This window comes from Grus americana, chromosome Z, assembly GCF_028858705.1.
Source record: "Grus americana isolate bGruAme1 chromosome Z, bGruAme1.mat, whole genome shotgun sequence".
In the NCBI taxonomy this organism is placed as follows: Eukaryota; Metazoa; Chordata; class Aves; order Gruiformes; family Gruidae; genus Grus; species Grus americana.
This window is the reverse complement of record NC_072891.1, coordinates 51,067,508-51,093,459: the sequence shown is the minus strand read 5'-3', so window position 1 is coordinate 51,093,459 and position 25,952 is coordinate 51,067,508. Positions and strand designations below refer to the sequence as shown.

Sequence of the window (25,952 nt, the reverse complement as noted above, 5' to 3'; positions counted from 1 at the left end):
ACTTCCTAAGCTGACCTGTGAGGATGTTATGACAGATGGTGTCAAAAGCCTTGCTGAAGTCAAGGTACAGAACAGCCACTGCTCTCCCTTCATCCACCCAGTCATTCATGCCATCATAGAAGGCTATTGGATTGGTCAGGCATGATTGTCCCTTGGTGAATTCATGTGGATCACTCCCAATAATCACCGTCTCCTCCACTTGCATATTCATGACCCCCAGAATGAGGTATTCCATCACCTTCCCAGGGATGAAGGTGAGGCTGACTGGCCTCTAATTTCCTGGGTCTTCCTTCTTGCCCTTTTTGAGGACCGGAGTGACACTGGCTTTCCTCCAGCGCTCAGGCACCTCTCCTGTTCTCCATGACCTTTCAGAGATGAAAAGGGCACCCTTGTGTGCTGCTTCATGCCCAGCAAGCTTGGAGTTGGTGGTATTTCATGCAATGCCATGCTGTGTTCTTCCTCAGATTTGTGACCTTAGGCTGTAAATAGTAACTAGATGCAAATTATATACTTAGTGGAGTTTTTCCTTGATATTGGAGGGTAGGAACTTTTTTTCCTAGCAGTTCCTAGCATTTATAGCATCAACAGGCAGATGCTTTCCGGGCCAGATGGACACTAATCTAGGTAATAGAAAATAGGGTTTTGCATGCAAAGGCCATTGTGGAAAAAGAAACAAGGTGAGAGACGATACTAAAGTAGAGGTTAAAATGCATCAAGAGAATTAATTGTGAAGGGAAGATGAAAAAAGACGAAGACAGAAGACTTATTTAAAGCTTTCATCTTTACAGTATAGATTACTTTTCAGGGGAGTTGAGCCCCTGTTTCAGAAGTGTTCTGAACCCTAGTATTAGGGGTACTAATACACTGAGGTATTAAGGGAGTTCTGTGTTTCATTAGGTGACTGTAAAGCTCCAAGGAGTCTGTGCATTAATACATCTTGCTTCAAAGTCTGTGGTTGGTGTGGTGAAGAACTTTACAGGAGGCTTTTCCAGAAATAGGCAAATAGCAGAGGAACATGCCTGAAAATTGTTGATCAAAGAGTTCAGAATAACCATAAAACACCTCTTCAGGTTTCAACATACATGTATTTGACTCAAAACCATTTGTAATACTAATTTTATTACTTGCAATGATGGCAAAAATATTATGGAGTAGAAATATTTCAGGATGTCCTGTCCAATTAATTTAGTCAAATCTCTTAAAATACATTTACAGAATAAGAAATTTATTTGCCGGCTTTCAATTATGTCCATTCATTTTCCTCAGATTCAGCCATCTAGGGAATGCTGCAATTAAAGGCAACATGGTTCTGTTCAGTTGCTAATTATTAAGGACACCGAAGCTGAAAAGGAGTTAGCGGAGTCCTTGTTCCCTTTTATATGTCTCTACTGAGATTGATTTAACTGATTGTCAAGTCACGTACTCACTCTTGTAAAAGTACAGAAGGTTTTTACGTAAACATTCCTGGGACTCTTAAGCAATAGGGAATGCACTAGTGTATCCTCTTTCCAGAAAGATCTGTAATGCAGTAGCATATACTCAACAGGATGCTAAATCACAAATCACAATATAAGTTATGATGTGATCTGATACACGTGGTGAAGAGAGATTTGAGTTCCTTCATATCTGTAACTTGTCCCTTAATAGCACTAAAATTGTGGTAATTATGTTAAAGCAGCAGTACTGAACGGGAAGGTCACCTGTTCTTACTGTTTTATATCTTTTTCCTCTTCCTAAAAACTGTCTCTTTCTGTGTGTACATTTCTGGATTAATTATCTCAAGGTGTAGCCAAGTGACCAGCTGAGCAGAGGATGAGAACTTAGCTTGAAAATCTAAAAATGTGTTGACATCTATTGGAAGTAATAGCTTTCAGAGAAGCTTTCCATTTCTCTCTCTGTCATTGGCAGATTTAAAGCAGAGGCCACACTTTTCTTCAGGGCCCTGCCAGGATGTTTTTATTCACCTTTTACTTTTAGAGGACAGTCTTGTTTGCATCTCCAGCTCACAGATACAGAGCATAAGATAATCATTTGTCAGTTACAGCCCTGTGTTTCCTCTGCATCCCTCTAAGAAATTTTTGGGATATTAATTGTGAGAAAACAATTTAAGAGTATCATTAAGTTCCTGGAATTGTGCCTTCTAGAGATGCCAAAACACACTAGGAAGTACTAGAAATAACTTCAAAAAGTATCCATTATCAAGATTTTTCAAGACCAAAAAAGTCTGATAAGGACTTGAGGATTTATGTAATTCATTACAGTCTGTATGAGTAAACAACCAAAACCACATGACTCTGATTCTTAGGGGTTTTGGTTTACCTGCGTACTGAGGTGTGTCATCTCATGTAAATCCTAATTTTTTGAGTGCTTGCTTTTACAGAAGTTTTTATTTGCTGATCTGGCAGTTATATTTAGGGAAGAACTTTGCTTTGTGTTGTTTTTGCCACATCACCTGTAGAAAATTATGCCCAAGTATTATACAGAGACATGAAAAATAATTGTTGAATAAGCTAATATACAGTTTGAGATCCTTTTGAAATTCACTTTCCTCACATTGGCTTGTAAGTGTGAGAACACTTTAGCTATTTATATTTCTATCTTTTTTTTTCCCTAATCAGAATATCCAGTGATGTACCCTTGATAGTCCCTTCAGGAGACTTGACTTTTAGAGTTACTCCCATTCTGTTGGATTTATTTGATATTGGCACTATAAATATGTTTGCATCAGTGTATTTTCAGGATTATATTCCAGCATGCAAAATGATTATTTAGGAGTGGAGTGCTAGTACTCTCTAGCATCTTAGATTAATTTGAAACATCTAGAACTGTCTAGGACTCTGATTTCCTCATATCTGCTTGGGCTGCAAGTTATTTGATCAGGAATTGAGGTAAAGTATCTTAGATACTGATTCCATACCAAATTGTGTACTAAATGGAAAGAACATGAAAGATCAGCCAGAACACTCTTAATTGCAACATGTCCATTTTAACTAAGAATCCTGCTACCAAAGAAGCTAATTCTATTGATGTTGTATTGACAGGTTTTGAAGCTTTTTAAATTGTTACACAGAACTCGGCAAGAAGTTTTCAAAAATGATACCAGAGCCCTTGAAGGTGAGATACTTTTTTTTGTGCAGTGGAAGCTTACCTATCTTTCTGTGGAAGTTTCTTCTCTGAATACACAGAAAGAGAATTCTTAACATAATCTTCCTCTAAATTATTCCCTTCCACATTTTGTAAGTAATCATTGGGAAAACTTGTGTGTCCATAACCAGACATCCTTTAATTTGAAACAAAAAACTGGTTGTTAGACTCAAGCCCTCAAGCCATGTTTTGTAAAGAGAACATCTCTTTTTGGAACGTTGGTGTTCTTCCCAGGATTTTGTTTTGCCTTTTTTTTTTCCTTCAGCCAAACCATGTTTAACTGTACTAAGCATTTGAGTTGATTCCATTTATGTACGGTTGCTCCTCTGGGGATAAATGCTGCTTTTTTAGTAGACCAACATTTAACAGTGGCTTCTGTATGGTAATTATTTTTAAAGCTCAGAATGCTAGATAGGCAGTCATGTTTTATTCCTTTACCAGTCAACCTAAAATATGACAATACTTGAATTCCATGGAAATATTGTATTAAAGTATTTCATGGAGAGTGCACCAAGAAGGTGCTATAAAGGACTTAAGATTCTGAACTTTGAGGCAGTGACAAAGACAAGATACAACTTTTTGTTCAGACTTTAGGTTTTTTGTTTACCTTATTTAGCTGCAAGACAAAAGATAAATGAAGAATTCAGAAATAACCAAGATGAGACATCTGAAGAGAAGATAAATGAGGTACTTCTTGTTTTCGTTTTTTTCTACTTCGCATAAGAATACTTGAATAGGAGGTTTTTATTTAAAGGATCTCTAAACCAATGTAAGTACTTATTGAGACATTGTGACAGTCAGACGAGTTCAAAAAGGCTTTTACATGGATCTTTGTTTATAAATTGATACCTCCATTGGTATTAATAGTATGTTATAGAATTTTGCAGATACAGAATTACTTAAGGAGAAAGTATCTTCTGGTAGTTCAGTGTGCTTATTTTGAAATTTATAAAATTGTGGAAAAAACTTTTATGTAAAAAATGTACATATTTTGTATACTTCGCTCATAATGTCTATCTGAGCTGTGGTCACTTAAGTTTACCTGGTCTTTGTTGTATAGACAAACACAGAAAGATATAGAGAAATTAAATAATCTGCTCAGTTACCACAGACATGAGAAGTTATTTTGATTCCTGATCGCAAATGAGGCTGCATCTTTTGTGGGAGGCAAAAAACAGCCAAATGATCATGACTGTTGTAATATAGAGGTATTAATTATACTACTGGATTTTTTTGCTTCTTTCCTCATGATGAATTAAATAGAGTAGGACATTCTGTTAACTCACTAAGTTACCTTTGCTCAGTTGTTATCTTAACACTTTTTACTGAGTCATTTTTCTAGAACTTACTGAGGCCTGAAATGAAACTTTTGTATTTTCAATATTTTTAGTTCTTAACATCCACATAGAGTGAATAATACAGTCCTTGTCATTCAGCCATTTAACAGACTGTATTTACATTGTCATTGGGCACTAGTTGGAAGAAAGTGCCTCCATCTGTACTTTGCGGAAGTAAATCTAAACCTTTGCATCAGACCAGCCACTGGATAGTAACATAGATAGTTCTGAACATCTAGTTAGGATTTCCTAGCTTTTCTGCTTGTTATCAGGCCCCTATAGTAATACTTCTGTGTTTGTGTTCCCAGTGTCTGATCTCTTAAATTGTATGTTCTTTTTGTTAAAGATGTACAGCAAAAATACTTGCTGTAATTTTAAAATCTATTTTTTTAGGAATGGCAATCTACAAAATACACAGATGTGACTTTTTAATATGGGTTAATTGATATTTTGAACATCATAGAAACTGTCATTTATTATATATACATACTGAATTTATTTCTGGCACAGGTATCATGCAGACAAGTATTAGGCTTCTCTTAATCGCTCAGCAAAACTAGTAAGGGTGCTTCTGCTTATCCTCTTAATGAAGGAACGAATTCTAGGCCTTTTGCCAAATATTAATGCCTCTGCTAATCTTTAGGTAGTGCCTTGTTCCTGTACTGCTTTTCTGTGAAAACCTGTGTTCTTAATTCTTGTCATGTTTTGCCCTTATTTTTGTCTCCTTAGTTCAAGAGCAGGAATGTTAAAATAACTATATTGCCCTTTCACCAGGGGTAGTCAAATGTTATTGAGGCATTGACCAATGTCTTTGATTATTGGAAACTAATTACTTGGTTTGGTAGTTGCATTCTACCTTATTAGTCAATTTTGATTGGATATATAGATTTTATACTGCTGTATGTTACTGAGCAGAAGTTTCCTTCCTCTCATGTTATGTGTCAAGATAGTTTATATATCAACCTGTAAGTTATTCCAGGATCCCCAAAGTAAGAGATATGTACAGATAGTGTGTAACTAACCAATAGAACTGATTGGCTTTATTATTTGAATAGGTGTCTAGTATGGAAAATATTTTCAGGAGTAATTACATATAATTTAAATTACTCTGTTGTGTTATTTGTTTGTTTGTTTTTCCTTTTACTAGCTTCTGAAAATAGCTTCAGATGTTGAAGTGATTCTCAGAACTTCTGTTATTCAGGCAGTTCACACAGATTCCGACAAAATATGTGAGTAAAGTTGCATGCTGAAAAGGTGTTTAAAAATATTGTAGTTCAGTAAATAAATATAAAGCTTGAAAACTAAGTAAAAGGATAGAGAAGGCAAAATTCTGTCTATCTGTCATTTCCTTGCCCAAACACTTAATTTAAGCCTATTGATTAATGTCATTATCTAGGACAGGTGGAGGTTTCAAAGGTTTCTACACAAAGACTTTGCAATACCAAGGCTGGTAGAACAGGGGCAGTGACTGCCTTTAATGCGCTCATTGAGAGAAAGAAGTTATGGCTTGGTACCTTAACTATTAGGAGTGACAGCAATTAGGCAGCAAGTCAGCATGCATGTACTGGCTAGACAGTCACTGTATGTCTAAATGTAGTAGCCACAATACCAAATAGGTAGAAGTTCCCTGAGGAGAATTAGCAAATGCAATATGTACGCTATTCATAGAATAGGTTTTTCTTTGGGGATTGAGTGTGCTTTTCCAAAACATTATTCTGACAATTTAAGTTTCGGATTATACCTTCGAAGATTTGTGACACAATGATGGCCTAAATGCAAAGCCTATCAAATTCTGAAATTTTGGTTTGTGGTTTAGAAGTTCTTTTATCTTGGAGTCAAACACAAGAGAAGTAGTAGGTTCAGCGTACAACTGTGTGGTAGAGGATAGGAGAAATCTTCAGCTGTGTACATTGTTTCCTTTCACTTCTGTTTAGTGGTGTCTGTAAGGCTTTGTAACTATTTTCAGTTTTAGATTTGGTAAAGCATTTAACTTTAGAACCGCCATAATGATCGAGGCCAAAGATATGTCTAGACCAGTGTCGAGTCTTCCACAGTGATCCTAGGCAGATGACAGTAGAAGAGTAGGAACAGAGCAATTGAATTTTCACATCTTCCAGCTGTTTACACCTGGCAGCACTTCCTGAGCCACGGATGATTTCTGTTTTAGCTATCCTCAGTGGGTTTCTCTCTCATGAACTTGTTGCTGTCAACCTATGCAAATTTCCTGCATCCAAGAACCTTTGACAAAGAATTTAGTCTCATTTTTATGAAGAATCACTTGCTGTAATTTTTAATTTGGTCCTGCTCTTCGACTACCATCCGTTTTCACCAAGCTGTTCATGAGTTTTTAAGCCCTTTATGGGCTTAAAACCCCCTTTGGTTTTTTTTCCCCTATGGAACAGCTTCTGTGTGAAGCAACAGGTGAATGCCTCTAATCATTCTGGTGCTATTCTCTGCACCCTTTTTAATTCTACTATGTCTCTCTTAATATGATTAAGAACACTCTCAGTAAGAGCTGAGTACTATCATGAAGCTATGGACAAACAAGGCATTTCTACAGACAATGATGGCACAATGTTGTTTTCTCTTTCATTCTCAGGAGTCACTCCTAATTATAAATTTCATTTTTGGCTGCTGTGCATACCTATATTTATTTATTTTTACAAAATTATCTTGTATTCATTAAACTCATCTGAATGGTTGTAATCAGTTTTGAACCTATCACTTCTTTGTGAAGTTAGTACTTTTTTTGACTTGCATGCATTGCATGTCTTCACCTGTAATTTTTTCTGTCATTTTACTGGTTACTCAATCAAGTCTTAAGCTCGTCCTGCAATTCTTCACAGTAAGCCATTTACTTAAAGAACTTATTCAGGATGGTGTCATTAAGAAACATTCTTTTCCAGGTTACTTATAAATATGTTGAACAGCACAGATGCTAACAAAAACACCTGTAGAACTCCACTTTTGACCTCCCTCTGTTGGGAGACCTGTTAATTTATTATTCACTCCCTACAGTTTAACCAGTGGCTTATCCACGGAAGACCTTCTGTCATAATAAGGCTGTTGTTTTCTTCAAAGTATTCATGGAGGGACTTTTGGAAATCCAAGCATGTTGGAGCAGCCCCCCAAGAGCTGTTCAGAGAACTCCAGCAGGGACTGGAAGGCAGAACGTGAATTCATGCTCAAATACTAATATATATTCTAATTCTGTGTGAGTGTGTAGGGATGGGGTTAGGGAAGCCAGAGCCCACCTGCAGTTGATCTTGGCAAGGAAAGTGAAGGACAGCAAGAACACCTTCTACAGGTGTATCAGCAGCAGAGGGAAGAGGATGGAAAATGTGGGTGCACAGCTGAATAGGGCAGGGAGCCTGGAACACGGAAGAGACTGAGACTTCGTACCTTCTTCACCCCAGCTTTTACTGCTAAGGGTTACCTTCAGGAATCACAATCAGGAGCGAGGGTGACTTACTTTTGGTAGAGGAGGAAAAGGCTAGGGTATGTTTGAACAGATGGGGCATACACAAATCCATGGGACCTGATGTGATGCACCCATTGGTGGTGAGGGAGCTGGCTGATGTCATTGCTAGGCCACTCTCAAGCACCTTGAAAAGTCATGGCGATTAAGGGAGTTCCTTGAGGACTGGAAGAAAGCAAATATCACTCCTTTTAAGAAGGGCAAAAGGGAGGATCTGGGAAACTGGTCAACCTCACCTTGATCCCTGAGAAGGTGGTTGAGCCACTCCTGGAAGCTGTTTCCAGATGTTCTGAGAACAGAATGGGGACTGGGAGTAGTCAGCAAGGATTTATGAAGGGGAGATCTTCTCTGACCAATCTGATACCCTGTTACAGTGAAATGACTTGACTTGGCAGACAAGGGGAGAGTAGTGGTGATTGTGTTTTGACTGTAGCAGAGCTTTAATGCTGTCTCCTTTAAAATCTCCGTAAACAAAAAGTGATAGAATTCCCCCCACCTAATTTTACAGACTTCTTAGAGAAATAGTGGCAATGAGGTTTGTGTGGAAGAAGGAGGTCTTCCAGAGTCTAGCATTAGCCAGGAAAACTGTCCTGCAGCAAAAAATCTGGAGTGCATCTGTACACAGGGTGCATTTGACCTGCTTATGAATGCAAAGGTTGTCATTATGCAATCTCTTGCCCATTCTTTTTTTCTTTTTTTTTTTTTCCCCTGTGTCTATTTTGGATAGGTCTAAGCTTTGCTTCTCACTCTATAATTGATCATACTGCAGGAAGAAAAAAACAATAATTTGAAACAGCCATCACAGTTTAAGAGCTGTGTGTTTTGTGTGTGTTTGGAATATATATTGAAGTGACAAATACTTAGTCTTGATAATGTAGCGAATCACCAATTAAAAGATCAGGAATGCTTAGAAAAGAAATCCAGAGCATCGTGATAGAAGTTCACAGAATAAAAATGAACAGTATTAAAAAATATATAGAATAGATAGATATTCTTACTTGTCCTGGTATAATTAAAATGCAAAAAGCATTCAGTGAAGTTGGAATTTACATTCAAAGCTAATACCAAAAAAATGCATTTTTATTTTACACAATAAGTAATTCTGAAAGGTCGTGGCCATGAAAAATCTTTGTGCCCAGGGGCAAGGTATTGCTCAAAATACAAAAAAGCAGAAGATCAAACTTGATACTTAGCTTGATACTGTAGTGAAAGAGTAAAAGCAAATCTCCTTACAGAAGGACTATACAGACCTTTTTACCACAGTAAATTGATCAGTAACAGAACATTATTCCCAAGTGTCATTCTTTGAGCAGGCTTCCAGTGTGTTTGCACCTTTCCTAAGAATCCAGCTTTGATTAGTCAGACAGCACTCTGAACTAGGCAATTCTGGTATAGCTCTTATTATACTTTTAGTGTCACAGGTAGCACAGAGTGTGCTACTAGAAAATTTCTGAAACCAGAAATTCAGAATTTTTAGGCAGTTGAGATAATTGTCACCATATTTTGATAGTAATTAATGGTGAATAGTACGGTCAGTGCACTGTGTGAAATTGTACCTATAAATGGGTATGGTTACCACTACTGATCCATTTTGTTGACTATCTCACCCTACTGTTTCCATCCTTTCTGGTTTGTAAAGAAAAGTTGCCTGACATTAAAAAGAGGAAAAAGGTTGCAGATAGGACTTCAACCTCCAGTTGAATCTATGGCTAAGCGTTGTCGTGGTTTAACCCCAACCAGCAACTAAGCCCCATAGACGCTTGCTCACTTTTCTCCAGTGGGATGGAGGAGAAAATGAGAAGAGTAAACGTGAGAAAACTCATGGGTTGAGATTTAGTAGGTAAAGCAAAAGCCACGCATGCAAGCAAAGCAAAGCAAGGAAATCATTCACCACTTCCCATCAGCGGGCAGGTGTTCAGAGCCATCCCCAGGAAAGCAGGGCTCCATCACACATAAAGCTTGCTTCAGAAGACAAACGCCATCACTCTGAACATCCCCCCCTTCCTCATTCTTCTCCCAGCTTTTGTTGCTGAGTATGTTGTCAAATGATACGAAATATCGCTTTGGTCAGTTGGGGTTAGCTGTCCTAGCTGTGTTCCCTTCCAACTGCTTGTGCATGTATATGATGAAAATATTAAGTGCATCTTCTCACTTTGCTTTGTTTTTTGGCAACTAGGAGCCAGTTTCTAGAGGGAAGTTTGTTGTAGGAAATGCCCGTGTAGGTATACGAGTCTGCTTAGGTAGCACATTGAACGGGTGTTCAATTCCAGTACAGCTTTTAAGGAAGGTTTAGCAGAACAAAATCAACCTTTTTGATCCTTAATCTTTATGCTCTGTTGTAACTTTTATAGTGCCAATAAAATTCCGGTTAGGTCCATCATTGCTTTTATGGTATCATCTAGTATTAAATGAGAGGCTTGGAACAGTTTTATTAACAAAAAAAAAAAGAGAAAAAAGTGGAAGTGCAGCCCTCAGGTAGCTGCTTGAGTTGCTATTTGTTGGCAAATAAAAATAAGCGACTTCAGTTGAAAAGTTTATTTTTCATAGTGCTTCATCTTAGGTGCTACACGTTTGTTTTGGAAACTTTGTAGGTCAAGGTTTACTTTGCTGAAATAGAAAGTATATTGGCCTATTTGGGGGGAAAAAAAAAAGTAAAATACATTTGGGCTGTATTTAAATTAGTATTATGTCCTTGCTTCATTCCAAGCCACCCACACACATGCTCCCTGCCCAAAAAAAGATTGAAGTGATCAGTTCCTATGTTGTATGACAGAAGAGCAGGGGAAAAAGAAATGTTTCAGAAACCTATTGCCACAGCTGATTTCCTCAAGTTACTGGCAGAATCTTTTGGCTCTAACTTTTTGTATTATACAAATATATATACAATTTAGCTACACCTGGTGTTTTTCTTCTTCTTCTTTTTTTTTTTTTTAGATCCTGCATCTGTAAAATAACTATTTAATAACTGAAAACAAAAAGCCAAAGGCTTATCTTAGGCAGTGAGAACAAATAGCGTAAGGGGAGCATTTTCCCTAATCAAGTGAAATTATTCTGTGCTGTCATAGAAGCAGTGCACAGGGCAGTGTTATTCTTTAAAAAGAATTTGAGTTGCAGTGGTGTATAGTCATGTTGCGATTCGCTGGTAAATCTTTAGAAAGAAAAAAAAAAGAAATTAGGCTGAGGTTTTCTTAGTGAAGAGAGGACAATTTCAATTAGGAACTTGTTAGTCATATTAGACAATTTTTCTGATTTTTTTTTAATGTTTCAGTCTGAGTTACGTTAGTAGTATACAAAAGTCTCAGTTCTATTCATTTCACTTTAATTTCAGATAAAGCTGTTACAAGTAGAACTTAGATTTAGTAATATACCACACATGCAGTATGTTCTGATGATTTTGATTTTGTGTGTTGGCAGTGTATGTTCAAAACTTAGCTTTGAAAAGGAAGGTTAAAAATTCTTCTTTCAATCTTTATTTGTTTCGACTTCTGTTTTTCAATATATTAAATTCTGGTTTTCATTGGTATTTCTGTTTCATTTACCTATTGTATATGTGTAGATCAACATGTTTTGTCATAAATTTACTCACAAGTATTTTATCTAAGAGAAATGCAATTGAAATTTTACTTAAAGCTCTTAGAAACTTCTTAAGTGCATCAGTATCATTACACAGATGCAAAAGGAACATACCTTCAAGGAAATCACTTTTCTTTCTTATAAGATGCAGGATATCAGTGCACTTTGGACAAAAAGTTACTTGTTACACACACATGCACACAAACACAGTTTTACATGTTTACTGTATCTTTTGCAGCTGTCTGACCTAGTTAAAGTGCAGCATTATGAATTCAGGAGTTTGTGCTTTAGTTTTTGCTGCTGGAGCAAATCCAACATGACACAGCTCCTTTCCCTTCATGAAGAAAGGAGAAGCTGATTTCTGCAGAGCTAGATTGCAAGAACTTAGAGTCAGGAAGAGGTTAAAATGGTGTATAATTAGACAAACCCTAACACAGTGCACTTCTGAGACAACATAGTGGCCATAATTGTCATTTGATGCTTTCTTGTCCTGTTGGCCTTTAAAACAGGTGTGACAAGAATAATATTGCAGATCAGATTCCAGGACGTTGGTGGAAAGGGCTAAGTCAAACTTAGTATTCATTTTTGGAACTGTTGAAATAAACATAATCTGACTCAGGCATGATAAATTTGCCATTGTCTCTCTTGCTAAAAGTTACTGCAACATTTTGTAATTTTTTATGGATTCTTAATGCTATTAAAACATTTTCAGTGCTTTTAAAAGGAAAAAGGGGAAGGCAATATTTTGACCAACAGAAAGTAAAAATTTTGTATACTTTTATCTTGGACAGATACCATGATGCTGCTTGCACGCTTACCAGAAGTTCAGATTCTCATTTTAGTAACCTGATTTTTTGTTTGTATATGTAAAAACAACTTTAGAATTTTAAATAGTATTTTCCGTAAGATTATATTCTTATAGTTTTTTTTCTATTACAGTACTCATACCCAGGAAAGATCTTCTACAAGACAACACTCCTTACTTTGATAAACCAACAAAAAAACATGAATCCTGAGGAAAATATGCCTCTCTCCCCAGAAGTTTAATATCCTGTAATGAGATCTGTGAAAACCAGTAGTGGATACCTGTTTTAAAGCAAAATTTTAAAAAGTTAAATATCGTTACCAGGAAGACAGAGACTGAAACCAAGTCACCTATTTTATTGGGTGCTGTGATATCATCATGCACTTCTTCTGTGGAAGATACTGATACTTCCACAGAAACCCAAGACACACAGTTCTCGTAAAAATACACTGCTGAATTGTGTTACTTCTGCCAGGAACGTTATTAATTATGACAACTGTAAGATAGAGGTTGCTTCTTAGTGATCCAGAGGATTTTAAACTAAATAAAAATTAAATGCAGTGCTTAATCCTGATAATACTTATTTATAAGTTTATTGTCAATCATACGCTGCTTTGAAGTAATGAAAAAACATCTTGCGGCATTTACCATTAAATCTATGCTTTGCACCAAAAGCATGATCTCTGAAGTTGTCGTTAATTGTGCGTTAATATACTGTGATGTTTGAGAGAGTTCTTAAGGTTTATCTGAATAAATTATTCAGGTTTTGCAGAGAGGAGAATTGTGTGTATTGTTTTTCTTCTCCCCCACACCTTTGAACAAGCAGGAATGGCATGGTTTGAGTTCTTAGATGACAGTGAAACAAGAAAACCCAGCCACAACCTAACATAAGGGTGTTGGTTTAGATGATAAGTTTATGAATTTAAGGTTTTCATTTTATCTTGTGATTATAGAGTAATTTAATGACCAATTTCCAGAGAAAGGAAGCTTGTTGCTTAGTCACAAGTGATCCGACTTGCCTCAAGTGAATTTATGGTGAGTTTATTTACTAAGCCCTTATGACTTCCATTTTTGTAAAGAGACTTACTTGCTTCTTGGGGAATTCATCACAATGATCTGTTCAGTTCTATTTTAATTGGAACCAGATACAACTATAGTGATATACAGAATCTTCTCTGTCTGAAATTGGCAGCAGGCACCATACTAGGATCTAAACACCTCACACAGGAGTGAGGTATCCCAGTAATACCTCTCAGCTCTATTTGAGTTCCAGTGATCCGGTTTATTTTTAATAAGCCTCCAAGATGTCAATATTGCATATCCATGTGGGTTCTGACATGGCTTCACTGACTGAGTAAAACAGAAAACTAGTGCTGGCATCCAGTCTCTTTTCCTCACACAGCATGTCGGTGCGATAAGTACTCTGTTCTGTAAAACTATTGCCTCTGGCTGCCACAGGCAGGGCAGCCAGCAGCCAGTGCGTTGTCAGTAACCCTCTTTCAATTGCACTGATACTCCTCCCTGTGCTGTAGCTAGAAGGCAGCGGGCAAATGATGGGAGACAGAATAAAACGAGTGCAGCTCTTGCTATTTGTTGCAGTCTAGTGGCTTCACTACAAACCAAATGTCTCAGTCTGTAGGGGATGTGCTATTCTAGGCCTTTTGTGTTGTTTACTTCCCTAAGGACAAGGCATATTCTGTATCTGATTTCCCATCCCTCTGCAGTCTGCCTACATTGACTTTTTTTACCATAAGGAGCATAAAAGAGGGGTTTGCAAGGGAGAGAAAATAGAAGGTAGTTGCAGCTATAAAGAGAAAACAAAATAAAAGGTTACCTCAAGTGAAGTGGCTAATTTTTAAGCAGAAATAATTAAGTCTGGCAAGAATGACGAGTTATTCAACCATTAAGGTATACATCCCAAGGCACCCTGAAATTGGGGGGAATTGATCTGTCATAGACCCATTGCTTTAGGCTGTGGAAGCAGAGTATTACTGATTTTATCCTTCAGATTGATTTCATAGAACTGAGGCCTGGTAGGTCTTCATTCTTTTGGTAGTGATGTAAAATAGTATTGCCTGTTACCAAGCAAAATAAAAGACTAAAAGACTTAGTGATGCCAACAGCAGATGGCAGTCTTTCATATGATATTGGAGGAAACTGCAAGTGGAGAACTATTTTCACGTGACTATTGCTTCAGTATTGTTCTGCTGTCATGTTTTAGGTTTTTATTTTTGACAAGAATTTACACATTAATAGAGAGTTCAGAAACGTCAACTTACAGGATCAGGCTTGGGATTTGACCAGCATTTGCGTGTTTCATCTTACCTACATCTTGAATACTCATAATAAAAATACAGAATGAGTCACCTGAATAATATACGCAACTGCTGAAAATAAAGGACATAAAAAAAAAATGTTGGTAGAATTTAATGGCTTTCCAAACAATGCTCCTTACAGTCCTCTACAGTATGTTTGTGGTCTGTGCATTAACATTCCATGTTCCTGCTGTCCTTGTGCGTTCCTGGGCAGCAAAGACAAACTGAGTTTTGCAGTGCTGAGATGAGGAAAATCAAGTTGATAGGCAAAAGACTACTAATGTGAGAGACTGACAGGCCTAGTTGTTGCTTTTGGTTCAATGTGATCTGAAACAGGAATCCAGACCAGGATTAATAGGAATCCAAATAAGGAATTGAGCCTAAAAGTATCTCAGAGTTGGTCACTATCTGGGCCTAGCAGGTGTTTGTTTTCTGCAAATTTAACTTCCCGCCTTGAAAGATTCTCACAAACCTGCTTAATGAGCAGCTGGTAATTAAAGGCTTCTCTGCTTGGTGGTAGTGTCTGTTCCTTTTCCCCTTATCCCATGCTTTCCTGTTGGTTCACGGTCCAGTACCCATTTCATTCTGGGTGTGAATCTGTTCTTGATACTGTCAGCTTTGTGCTCATATTTATCTTTATTTTCCTTAATTAATGTCAATAATATCAGATGTTAAAAACACAGGAAGTCTTGTTGCATTCCTTCTGCAAAGTGTTAGCTGAAACTAAAAAACATTACAGGGGCTTTTACTTAATGACTTGGGAAGGGAAAAGGTTGATTCTTTACAACAGAAACTGTAACAGGCTCATAATAACACAATTCAGTCACATTAAACTTTTTCAGGTTTACTGAAACTGCAGAATTTTACAGCAGACATATGTGCCTTTCTTCCAGAGTATGCATTGTCAGTTTCAAAAGATAAGCCTTAAAGGTAATAGTTCTTTAAACTGTAGTTTAACTATGTCTTATATCAAAAAAATCTGTAGAGATCTTTTGTAGGCAGACAGGAATTCTGTTGAAGAGGAATTCTGATCTCACTGCTTGTTCAGATCTGCTACAGTTCAGCTGCTCTAGCCAAGGGGTCGGTGTGGTCTAACCCCTGGGTGCTGCTCTCCAGAGGTGCAGATATACGCAGTGCTGCTTAGCAGGACCTGGTATTTTAAAGGTGAGTTTCAGGTTTACTTGAGGTAGTCACATGCTTACACAGAGTTTGGCAGAGCAGATGTGACCTCAATGATTGCACGTAAAAAAATCCTAAGCACTTCAGCTTTTGACATCATCTACCAGACCTGTGTCTATTAGAGGCTTCTGCCCTGGTGTTCTCTTTCATGAAGTGCTGACTTTGTGTACACTGTAGCTTTAGTGAAAGCATTAAATACAGCCGAGGAATATTTCCTGTTTAAATACTAAGTTTTGGGTTTGTTCTAAGCAACTTTCCCTCTCCTTTATTTAACAGTTTTAAAATACGAGGTTTCTTCATGTTTTTTTTCTGCAAGCAGTAGCTAATTGATTTTGTTTGCATGGGTAGGATTTCTGTTGAAGTCTGCATGGTCTTCAGGTGAGACAAGGTGGCTTTTCTAATTTAGCAGGGCCAAATTAATCCTCTTCTCTGTTCCTGTGCACTTTGGTAAAGGAAGCATTTAGTGGCTGTTTTTACAGGGAGTCCTGTCGTACATCACAAAGTGACTCCAAAAGGAGTTGATCTGGAAGTAGCATTAAAAGTTTAACCTGGAAAAGTGGCTTGTACCTTCCCCAAGGTGCCAAGTTCTTGGGCAGTCTTTCGGGTAATACGAGATCAACAAACCTGTGGCAACTTCAGTGATTAAATCTAGCATTAGCGTTTATTCTTTTTCTTAGACATCATTCCAGCTGAAGGAGCTGAACTAGTCTGAATGCTGCATAGCACCATCAGTCCTGTTTGTATCATACTGTACCTGTAAATAAAGTAATTTAGCTTCAAGTACTGGCAGTTCTTTATACTTCCTTTAGAAAAGGGAAAAAATTATTGACAATTGAAAACTAAAAATAAAGGCTGACCAACTTACAGGAAGAGCTGAGTCCTAGTACTTCCCTGCCTTAGATAATGCTTTCCAAACTACTTGGAACAATTTAATCCTAAACTCTGGAGTTTGGTGGCCTGTCAAATCTTTGATCTTTAGCTTTATGGGAAATTAATTACTTAACACAAAGCATGAATAGCAACATGAATTCAGTATTAAGAATGGTATTTTACAGCTACAAAGGTTTGATGCTTTGATAACTCTAGTAGAAATCCAGTCATCTTTGTGGGTAAAGTATATGTTGCTTGTATGGGGTAAATCTGTGGTGTCGATATCCAGTTCTCTATAATTCTGTTGAAAGACTTCACTAGTGAAGCTTTTATGATCACTTTATTCAGTTTTTTAAAAGTTTAGCTTTCCAGTGACTTTTTTTTTCCCGCCAGCGAGAATAAATCTGAGGAGAGGAAAAGAGAAGAAGGGTACATCTTTATACTTCAGTAAATAGCAATATGTTTAAATAATTTACTCTTTTTATAAGCAAATATTTCCATTTAGTTAGCCCTAATCAGATGGAAGAGTAAAAGCATCTACTTTTCAAACTATGCTTTCCTTTGTCTTGCAGTACATGCTTCACCTCAAAAGCTGGTGAAGCTAGGGTCTGTAGAAGCTGGGAGGGAGGATGGCATGCTCTGCGCTGGGCCATAAAAATGGGAACGGTTCTACTGTTTCACCTGCTGCGGTAGTAGTAGCAGCCCTGTTCCCCGCGGTCAGCAGCTGTGTGCGAAGGTTGATTCAGCTGCCCCCGAACTGCCCTTTCCAGCTGAAAGACATCTCTGTAGCTGAGCATGGGAATCGTGGCATTCTGCTCTCTGTGCAGGAGAGCTGTGGTAGTGAAAACAAGCAGGCACTGACCCGTACTATACTCTTCACTTTTTCCAGTCGGTTTGTAAAGGAAAAAATTAAAACGTCATTGCAATGCTTCCTTCCCTTTCTAAATGTGTATTACATATAAAAATCTTGGGTCTGTTGCTGTCCACCTGCAGATGAGACAGCACTGATGTTTCTGTGTAGATCTTTATCAGTCCATTCATCTGCTTCAGTTCTCCTCCTGACACTTGCAGAGGTGCAGCTTGAAGTCAGTTTCTTGGAGGATTCTTGGAGACTCAGCACAAACTCTGCTCATGAAAAACAAGTGCTTTTAAGGAGAAGGAACAAACCTGCACTTTTCACAGTTAGCTTTGTCTAGCTATGCCACAACACAAAGAGTATGGCTTTCAGGCTGTAATTCATTTGGATCTGATTTCAAAGGCTACGTACATAGTAAACTTTCTGTAGCAGTTTGGCCAACATGTTACACTGGATCAGCAGGGAAGAGATCTCCTGTATAACAATATACTACTGAGAAAGAGCAAAGAAGCAATTCTTACCTAGCTGGAAATAGTCCCTTGAAGGAATTTCCCTTTAATGTTAAGAACATGCCAGATTTTTTTGTTCACTAGTATTTAATTATGCATGTGGTTTCCTCAGTAAATTTCCTCTGAACATGCTTTGTGGAAATACAAGCAGACAAGTGGTCTCACTGGACCCTGCAGTGTTGTCCAATAGCAGCTGAGGTGAGGCTGGCTCCTGTCAAACCGATAACTGAAATACGAAGTGAATGAGCATATTTATGAGGGTGAGAGCATTAATATTCATAGAAGGAAGAGCAAAAGGAAGAAAGAAATAAGGACAACTTTTGCACTAGTGAAACACAAATGTCAATGTACTAAATGGTTCTTTAAAAAATTTTCCACTATAAATGTCAGATTTTCATTAATTATAGTCTGCAGTGCAGACCAGAGGTGACAGGAAGACTGATTATATGTGGACTGAAGAGGAACAGAGGACTGAATAGAGGAATAACAAAGGCAAAGAATTTATCTAATTTGCACTTGATTATAATCATAATTAGGACTGCAGCATGTACAGAAAGTAACTTCTTAAACAGGAAGATTTAGGGTCACTTATCTGTTTAGCAGCCTTTTTTCTGTATAACTTTGCCCAAGTTTTTGCTTTATTTCAGTTGCATTCAGTGGGACTTGCAATGTCTTGCAGAGACTTCTGTCTGTATTTTTCATCCTTATGGAGAAGAGAATTTCCCCCATAGAAGAACTGTAAAACTCTTAAATGTTATAAAGAGGAGGATCATATAAGAACTTCAAAAGTACCTGTACTATTTTTTGGTAACTTTGTAGATATTCACATGTTAGGTAGTAAGCTCACAGCTGCTCACAATTTCATCAAAATATGGGATTAAATAGATTATAAGCATTATAAGTACATTATAAGTATTAATAGATTATAAGCATTATAAGATTATAAGCATTATAAGTACAAGAAAATGAAACATAGCAACTTAATGTCAGACTAACAATACAAATACTTTTTTTTATAAAAGGAAAGAAAAAAGGTCTCTAGAAATTGTGAGGTTCATTTTGCAATGCCTCCAATGTGTGTTTAGGGAAGAAGCCATGGAGAAGGGCCTCAGGCTGACAGAACTGTAGCAGGTATGCTCCTCCGTACTGCTTTCCTTTAGCTACTGTGTGAAAGACAAAATTTAGGGGATTTTTGACTCCAAGGACAAAACACCTGGGACAGAGTTGTAAAGTGTGCATTACCTGCCTTTGTCAGATGGGAAACATATGTTATGATGCATTAGTTACATCAAATGATGAATTGTACTCCACAGTATGCTCTTTGATGTACTTCCCTTTCCCCTACAACAGATTTGTAGTTTGAATTTCTGCTTTAAGATGCATGTTAGGATTTTTTTCACTATTTTTTTAACTACATTTCAATGAATGTTTGAAACTACAAGCACTTAAAATGGAGAAAAAGCATGCAAATGCTGGCACATGCACGCCATCATCATTTCAGGGTAGAAGACCCCAAATATGCAAAATAAAAGGAGTGCAAAAAAACCCCACAAAACCAGGGAACAAAGTACACAACATTGTTTCTGTGATCAAGACATCCAGTAAATCTTGCTGCAGATTTCATCACCTTGTTCTTGTACAGTTCCACTTATTTAAAACTTAATTTTCTAGCAGATGAAGTAGTCACCTAAGTAATTTATTCAAATATACAGTAACTCAAACCACAGAAGTTAAGTCAGGTGATCTCTCAGGGATTTCTCCTAAGTGCCATTTCCTCTATTCCATGTCAAAGAAAGAAAATAAATAGGGAAAGCTGAAATTGTAAAGAAACAAAAAAAGCACAAAAGCATCTGAACTGAACCACCCGTAACATCTGGCATGGTTTTGAAACTAAAATCCCATTGAATCCTAGAAAAGCAAACTCTGTGGAAGTAATGGGAGTCTGTAAATTTTAGCAAGAAGAAAAGAAATATTAAGAATTTTGTTATTGTATGAATTAGTTAGAGGACTGTTTTATATTTGGAAATTGCAAAGGGTTCCTAAACAGAGGTGCACAAAGCTACCATAATATTTATTAAAACAGATCAAGAAAGAACGTCTTATATCCATTCCAATGTGAAGTTAGGAATAAAGTAGGATGAGCTAAACAGTAATCTCCAAGGAAGTATCCATATACATAAGGAAATGAGGAGGAATGAGCTGTGGTTCTGGCTGGAGTGAAATAGCATACTTTCACAGTATGACTGCACTTCAAACGTATGCCCTCAGAAGGTAAGGTGAGGCAAGGCTGGGGTGGTTTGACAGCCTAGAACTGGGGCTAGAAGGAAGTGGGGAAAATACAGGCTGAATATCAAGAAAAGCATGAGGTGCAGCTCTCCCTGATGTCAGTTAGACTCTGCTCAATATGTTCTCTTAGCAAAGTATTGCCTCCAGGAAAGCGGACACCCTTTTTGTTAGGGCGTTTGAAGTCTCACCTCCCACAATACTAAAGCATATGCAGTAGACACATTAGAATAAGTAGGAATGAGGACTCTGCTGGGTGCTGAGAAAATAATGAGTTGTACCAGCTGTATTATATATATGTTAAAGTAATTTAGAAGCAGCGTGCTCAACCACACTGAAGATAGCAGAAGTTGAAAGGGAAGGAGATTTTTACGCCTCCACCATTACTTAACCAGCAAATTAGGAGACAAGGAGAGAGCATAAAAAAAAAGACGTTGTGCTGCACTTGGTTGAGTGGGAGTATACCCCTCTGTAATAGCCCTCTGTAGCTCATGGTCTCTACAGCTGGAAGTCTTCCTGCCAGGTCACTTACGATGAAAATTGTGTGAGCTGCTAGTCGTCTTCTTGTCTTAATAGTTTATGTATGAACATTGCGCATTTGACTTCTACCTATGCCCTTCAGGAACTCTGTGCAGAGCCAATTTCACAGATGTTGTCAGGTACTAACTTAACATTATTAGCAAGGGTTATTTAATCCTTACCCAGCAGAGGGGTTCTGAATATTCTACCCCTGGAAAAAATCCGCAAGAAATCATTTGCAGGGACTCTGCTGATATTTCCACCAACTTAGATGTGAGAAAACTCAATTCCACTTGAATCAGTGGAAGCACTCTGCATGTTTTGGGTTCATTTAGCAGCTATTCCAGCGTTGTGAGAGGGTTTCTTCTAAGTCTGAAGTTCTGGTTCTGCTTATCTACATAGTGTTGGCCCACAGCAAACTCTAGCTTGGCTACTATAATCAGAGCAGACTTAGCCTAGGTACAGAAAAATGTCTTCTTTCTCTATCTTTTCTTTCTGTTAGCTACCATTTGTCTTAGTCTTCTTCCCTCAAGGCTTTTGTGATTCACTTGCTGTCTGAGAACCAATATGCTCCTTTTTTGTCCATATACAAGGACTGATGCTAACCATGTGCCGAGTATCTCAGATGATTCTTTTTGAGAGGTTGATGGTTCTTTTCTGCCCCTGCTGAACTGCAAGAAGAGTTAACAGCAGCCTGTTTTGTGCCAAGGTAGCTGTATATGCAACATGTAAATCATTGTGGATATCCTGAGTCCCTTAAAACCAGAAAGTCCAGCACTTCTTGTTGCCTTATCTTTAACCATTGATCTCACAATAAGGAAGTAGAAAGGCTCTGTATGGAAACTCGGGTTTAAAACCCCTGGGTGTGTAGCCCTCACCCACACCATTACTGCTGCAGCAATGGGAGAGGACTTTAAGTAAGGAGTGTCGTCCTTAAAGCATAACTTTATATGAAAATTGCAGCTATGGCATAGAATTTGATCTGGTCAGCATTTGATTGTTGCTTATATAAACAGCCCAAATAAATGTAGTGCTTAAATGCTTGCAGAATTGGCAGCATGTTTTATAACGAGAGTTTGCCAAGGAAATAAGGAACTTGGGAGTAAATCTTTCCTGCCTGGTGCACAGAAGCAATCTCTTTGAATTCACCTCTGTGCGTAAAGCAAGCAGGATGTGGCATAATCTTCAAAGTGTGCCAAGCTCTTGTTTGCACTGGTTGCCTTTGGGTAAGTAGTAGCCTAAAAGCAATACAGAAATCAACAGAAAGAATGTGTAACCACTCATCTAATTTCTGGAGCCAATTTAAGTTTTTACTCTGGAGAATATCTGTATAGATCTTCACCATGGTGATTGATTTCAAAGAAAGTAGCTTTGTGGCTCATATCTTGCGTGTTCTATCTCTACTGACAATGTGGCTGTTATCTAAGGAGTGTACCTAGTACAGTTAAATATATATATATATATGATGGTAACAGTCCAAACGGATACAGTCACAGAACCAGCTGCAGATAGCACCAGCAAAGCCTTCTTCAGACCTTCTAACCTGCACTTGCACACGGCATTTTGGTATGGAGCAACAAAATTGTCAAAGAAACTCAACAAAGGTTCACACTACTGAATGCTTCCACAGCTGTGCAGCTGTGAACATGCTGCATCAAAAAGCCAAGTTACACACTGCATCAAGTGTTTTAACTTCCTTGGTTTGTAATGCTCATCTTTATGCCTTTGCATATGTCACATTAATGCTTCAAGAGATATTACCTGACTTAAGGAATAATTTGAAGAATGTTTTAATTTTTTTGAACAGTACACTCGACATAATAAGTGTTCTAGTTTCCCATCCATCTGTGTACCCAAACATCCTCGGATAACCTTAGATGAACACAAACACATCAGACACAAACACCAACACACAGGTGTTTTACAGCTTTCGTCTGTGCTCTAGACTCATCTATTGTATGTAATAATCTGCTGCAGGAAAGACAGGAAAACTAGAGATGTGAGTGGAGAATTGATCCTTTGCATTCTAATTAAAAACTTGATTCCGTATTTTAGAATTGCTTTGTCAGAGCTCCAAATGTATTTGGACAGTATTGTGGACAATTTCCAGCGGGCCTTAAGAAGCCTGATCTGTCCCATGGATAAAATCGGGTGAGGATGGGTCCTGCAAGTGGGGCAGTCCCTGGGGCACTGCTCGGAGAGCTGCGTGGCATGGGCGCGAGGAGCGCTAGTTGTGCCCGCACTCTGCCCACAGCTGCTATTACGGGCATTTAGGAGTGTGTTGTGCAGGAACTGGCAGTGCTGCACTTTTCAGTGCCCTGACCTCCTTGCACAGCCATCCTCAGCCCTTACACCAGTCACAGTTTCCATATCCCAAATATTGCTGCTGCTTTGATAGCCTCTCCCATAATGTAACAGGCAGGACTGGATCCTCCCAACATCATCTAGCACCTTGGTCATTAGAACATGGTAGAGGCAAGGGGGCTGCAGGCTGGTCCCTAGTCTGTCTGAGCAGGGGTGGTTAGCAATGACCAGCCCGCTACGTGTCAGTTCTCGGTGTCTGAGCACAAGCAGAGGGAGACAGGTACCGGGGAAGGCATGGGAGACGTCAGAGGGTTTGTGGGAGACAGACATCACCGCAAGATGAAGAGCTGGGTAAGGCAAAATTGCAGAGGATTTTTGGAAAGGTCAAAATGCGTCTCAACAGCTCCTTCCAGACCCCTGGAAATCCACAGTTGTTTTGTAATCCCCTTCAGTGGCGTAAGAGCTTCCTGCTTGGATTTTCTTTGTCATTTAAGCCTGGTGAGCGCAGCAACCTGAGGATCAGTTAGGAAAAGAGGATTACACGATGATACTGACCACAGAAACTTGTTCTTGTTTCTTTTATCTTTTAGCCAAGGAACTTGGCGTGACCCAACAGCTTCTGGGCCCATGCAGCCCCGTCGCATTGTGCAATCTACCAGCAGCAGGTACTGCCTGTAGCTGGACTGCTTGCAAGCCACACGCAATTCAGGAAGCCCAGATTTGTCCCTGCTGTTGCATTAGGTGTTGGCAAGTATTGTTTTTAAGTTGCGTATAACTATGCAGATTACTATCTTTGCATTCTGAAGCCAGCACACAGGCTGAGGACTAGGTGCAATCATTTCGCTGAAGATTTCTTCATTATTCCTTCCTGATAGGAACAGTACTCCAGTCTAGAAACTATTTTAGGGAAGGGGATGTGGCTCTTTACCCCCCACCCCAAGATTTTTGTGCTGGAGGCAAACTGCCAAAGGGGTTGATTGTATTGTACTTTGAATGTCAATACCAATAAATTAAGCAAAAGAAAGTGTGTGTCTGTTAGTCTTTATGCATGTCACAGTTGTGAAACTAGTTAAATTGGGTACTTCAAAGGAGGATTTTTGTCCTAGTCTGTTTGGTAGGCCAGGTGTTGAAGGTAGATCTATAGTTATTAAATGGAGAAAGAAAGTAACAAGAAACTGCATGTACGGTTTCAAAAATGGTAATGTTTTGAATTTCATTACTCGGTATTTGGCTGCTTCTTCATAGTCTCCAAAAAGATTAATTAGTGGTTCAGACCAAACTTTGCAAAGCCAAAAGCTGCTGTATAAATTAGTAATGATTATAATTATTTATAATTTTTAACAATAGTAAAAGCAAAAGCCGGGGGGGAGGCCTTAAAATGCAAAAAAAGAGATTATAAATTAGTTTAAAGCATAATGCAACAAAGGCAGAAATGGAGCTGGATACAACAAAAACTTGAGCTAGCTGCTCAGCCTAACACCAGAAAATTTTATTTTAGGACATGTATGTATATTTGTTTAACAGAGACACATAAACTGAGATTGAGGTATGAAAGAGAAACGGGACCTAAGGAGAAATTTTCATGAAGAAAAAACGCAGAGATGGTTGGAAAGATACCGAGGGCAGCTGCAGGAAGAGAAAACCGTGAAGGTAGCAGCCCAGCAGCATGGAGGGTGAGATGCAGCAGAGGCTGAATTTGTGGAGGGGAGCTGGCTTGCACTTGGCTGGGAGGTCAGAACACCAGCTTGAGCTAAATGTAATGAAGAGGGTCAACAAGGTCTGGTTCATAGCCAAGAAAACCAGTTTTAAGATCTGCTTTATAGATTAAACAGCAGTGGAGAGCCAAAGAGAAATAGTCTTGGTAATCATGCTGGCAGATTGTGCGGATTTATACTTGGTTTAGTTACCAGTGTTACAGGAGTAGCTGCTGCCTGAGCATTTACACACCATTCACAGTGTCACACACACACACACTTATTCTTGGGCGTGCTTCCTCCTTCTTCAGGCCCAACCCTGGGTTTCAGAGTCTCAGGCATCGGATTTTATAAAATAATTAATTTAATTGACGGGTACAGCAGCAGGATCAGCCCAGGCTGGGTGCCTCCAAAGAGAGGGACCCAGAACAAAGAAATCCCAGGGCAATTACACCCTTAGGTCCCGTACAGCCGCCCCTCACGCACCCTTCACGCGCTGCCCACGCGTCCTTTAGTCCAATGGTGATTTTTGCTCTGGGGGCTTCTAACATCTAACTGGATTCTGCTGAGGAGCAGGCAGGCTCTTATCTTGCTGACTTGCAGTTCCTGCAGTTTTCCCTAAAGGCTGGAGCCTCCTTGTCTTCTGGTTCACACTCCTTGTGCACCTGTCCTTGCTGGTGGAACATGCAGAGCTGAAGAGTCCCACACTTGGAAGAAACAGTACCGAGACATTAGTGTGATATCAAGATATTTTCCCATACTAAAAGACTGTACACAGTACTGTACCAGCTGTTGGGAAAACTACTAGGAAAATTACTGGGAAAAATTCCTCTATGGTGGCCTAAAGGCTTGAGCAAATCTAGCCACTCATGCTAAGTAAAGCTAAGCAAACAGCACAAATCACACTCTATTATAATCCTAAGTTATTTATTCTAATTAAACCCTACTTATTTATGTTAAACAACTAATATCCTTCAGCAACCAGAACAGCAGAAAGAGAGCAGGTCTTAAAATCTTTTATAGAAAAAAGGCTTTGTATGTTATTTCTTCATATTCTGCTTATAGCAATGGCTAAATGTTTAGGAT

At 38.5% G+C, this 25,952-nt stretch overlaps 1 protein-coding gene across 2 annotated transcripts in view; it reads left to right on the top strand.

The window, feature by feature from the left end:
* The window catches only part of LYRM7 (LYR motif containing 7), a 39,575-nt gene extending 26,467 nt beyond the window's left edge, over positions 1-13,108 (top strand). The window contains exons 2-5 of one of the 2 annotated variants that reach the window (XM_054811010.1): positions 3,042-3,114; positions 3,761-3,831; positions 5,629-5,710; positions 12,472-13,108. In XM_054811010.1, the coding sequence (XP_054666985.1) occupies positions 3,042-3,114; positions 3,761-3,831; positions 5,629-5,710; positions 12,472-12,548 (303 nt within the window). In that variant the 3' untranslated portion in view covers positions 12,549-13,108. The remainder of the gene's footprint in view (positions 1-3,041; positions 3,115-3,760; positions 3,832-5,628; positions 5,711-12,471) is intronic. The other variant, XM_054811011.1, reaches the window with a different exon arrangement.
* The last annotated feature ends 12,844 nt before the right edge of the window (positions 13,109-25,952 follow it).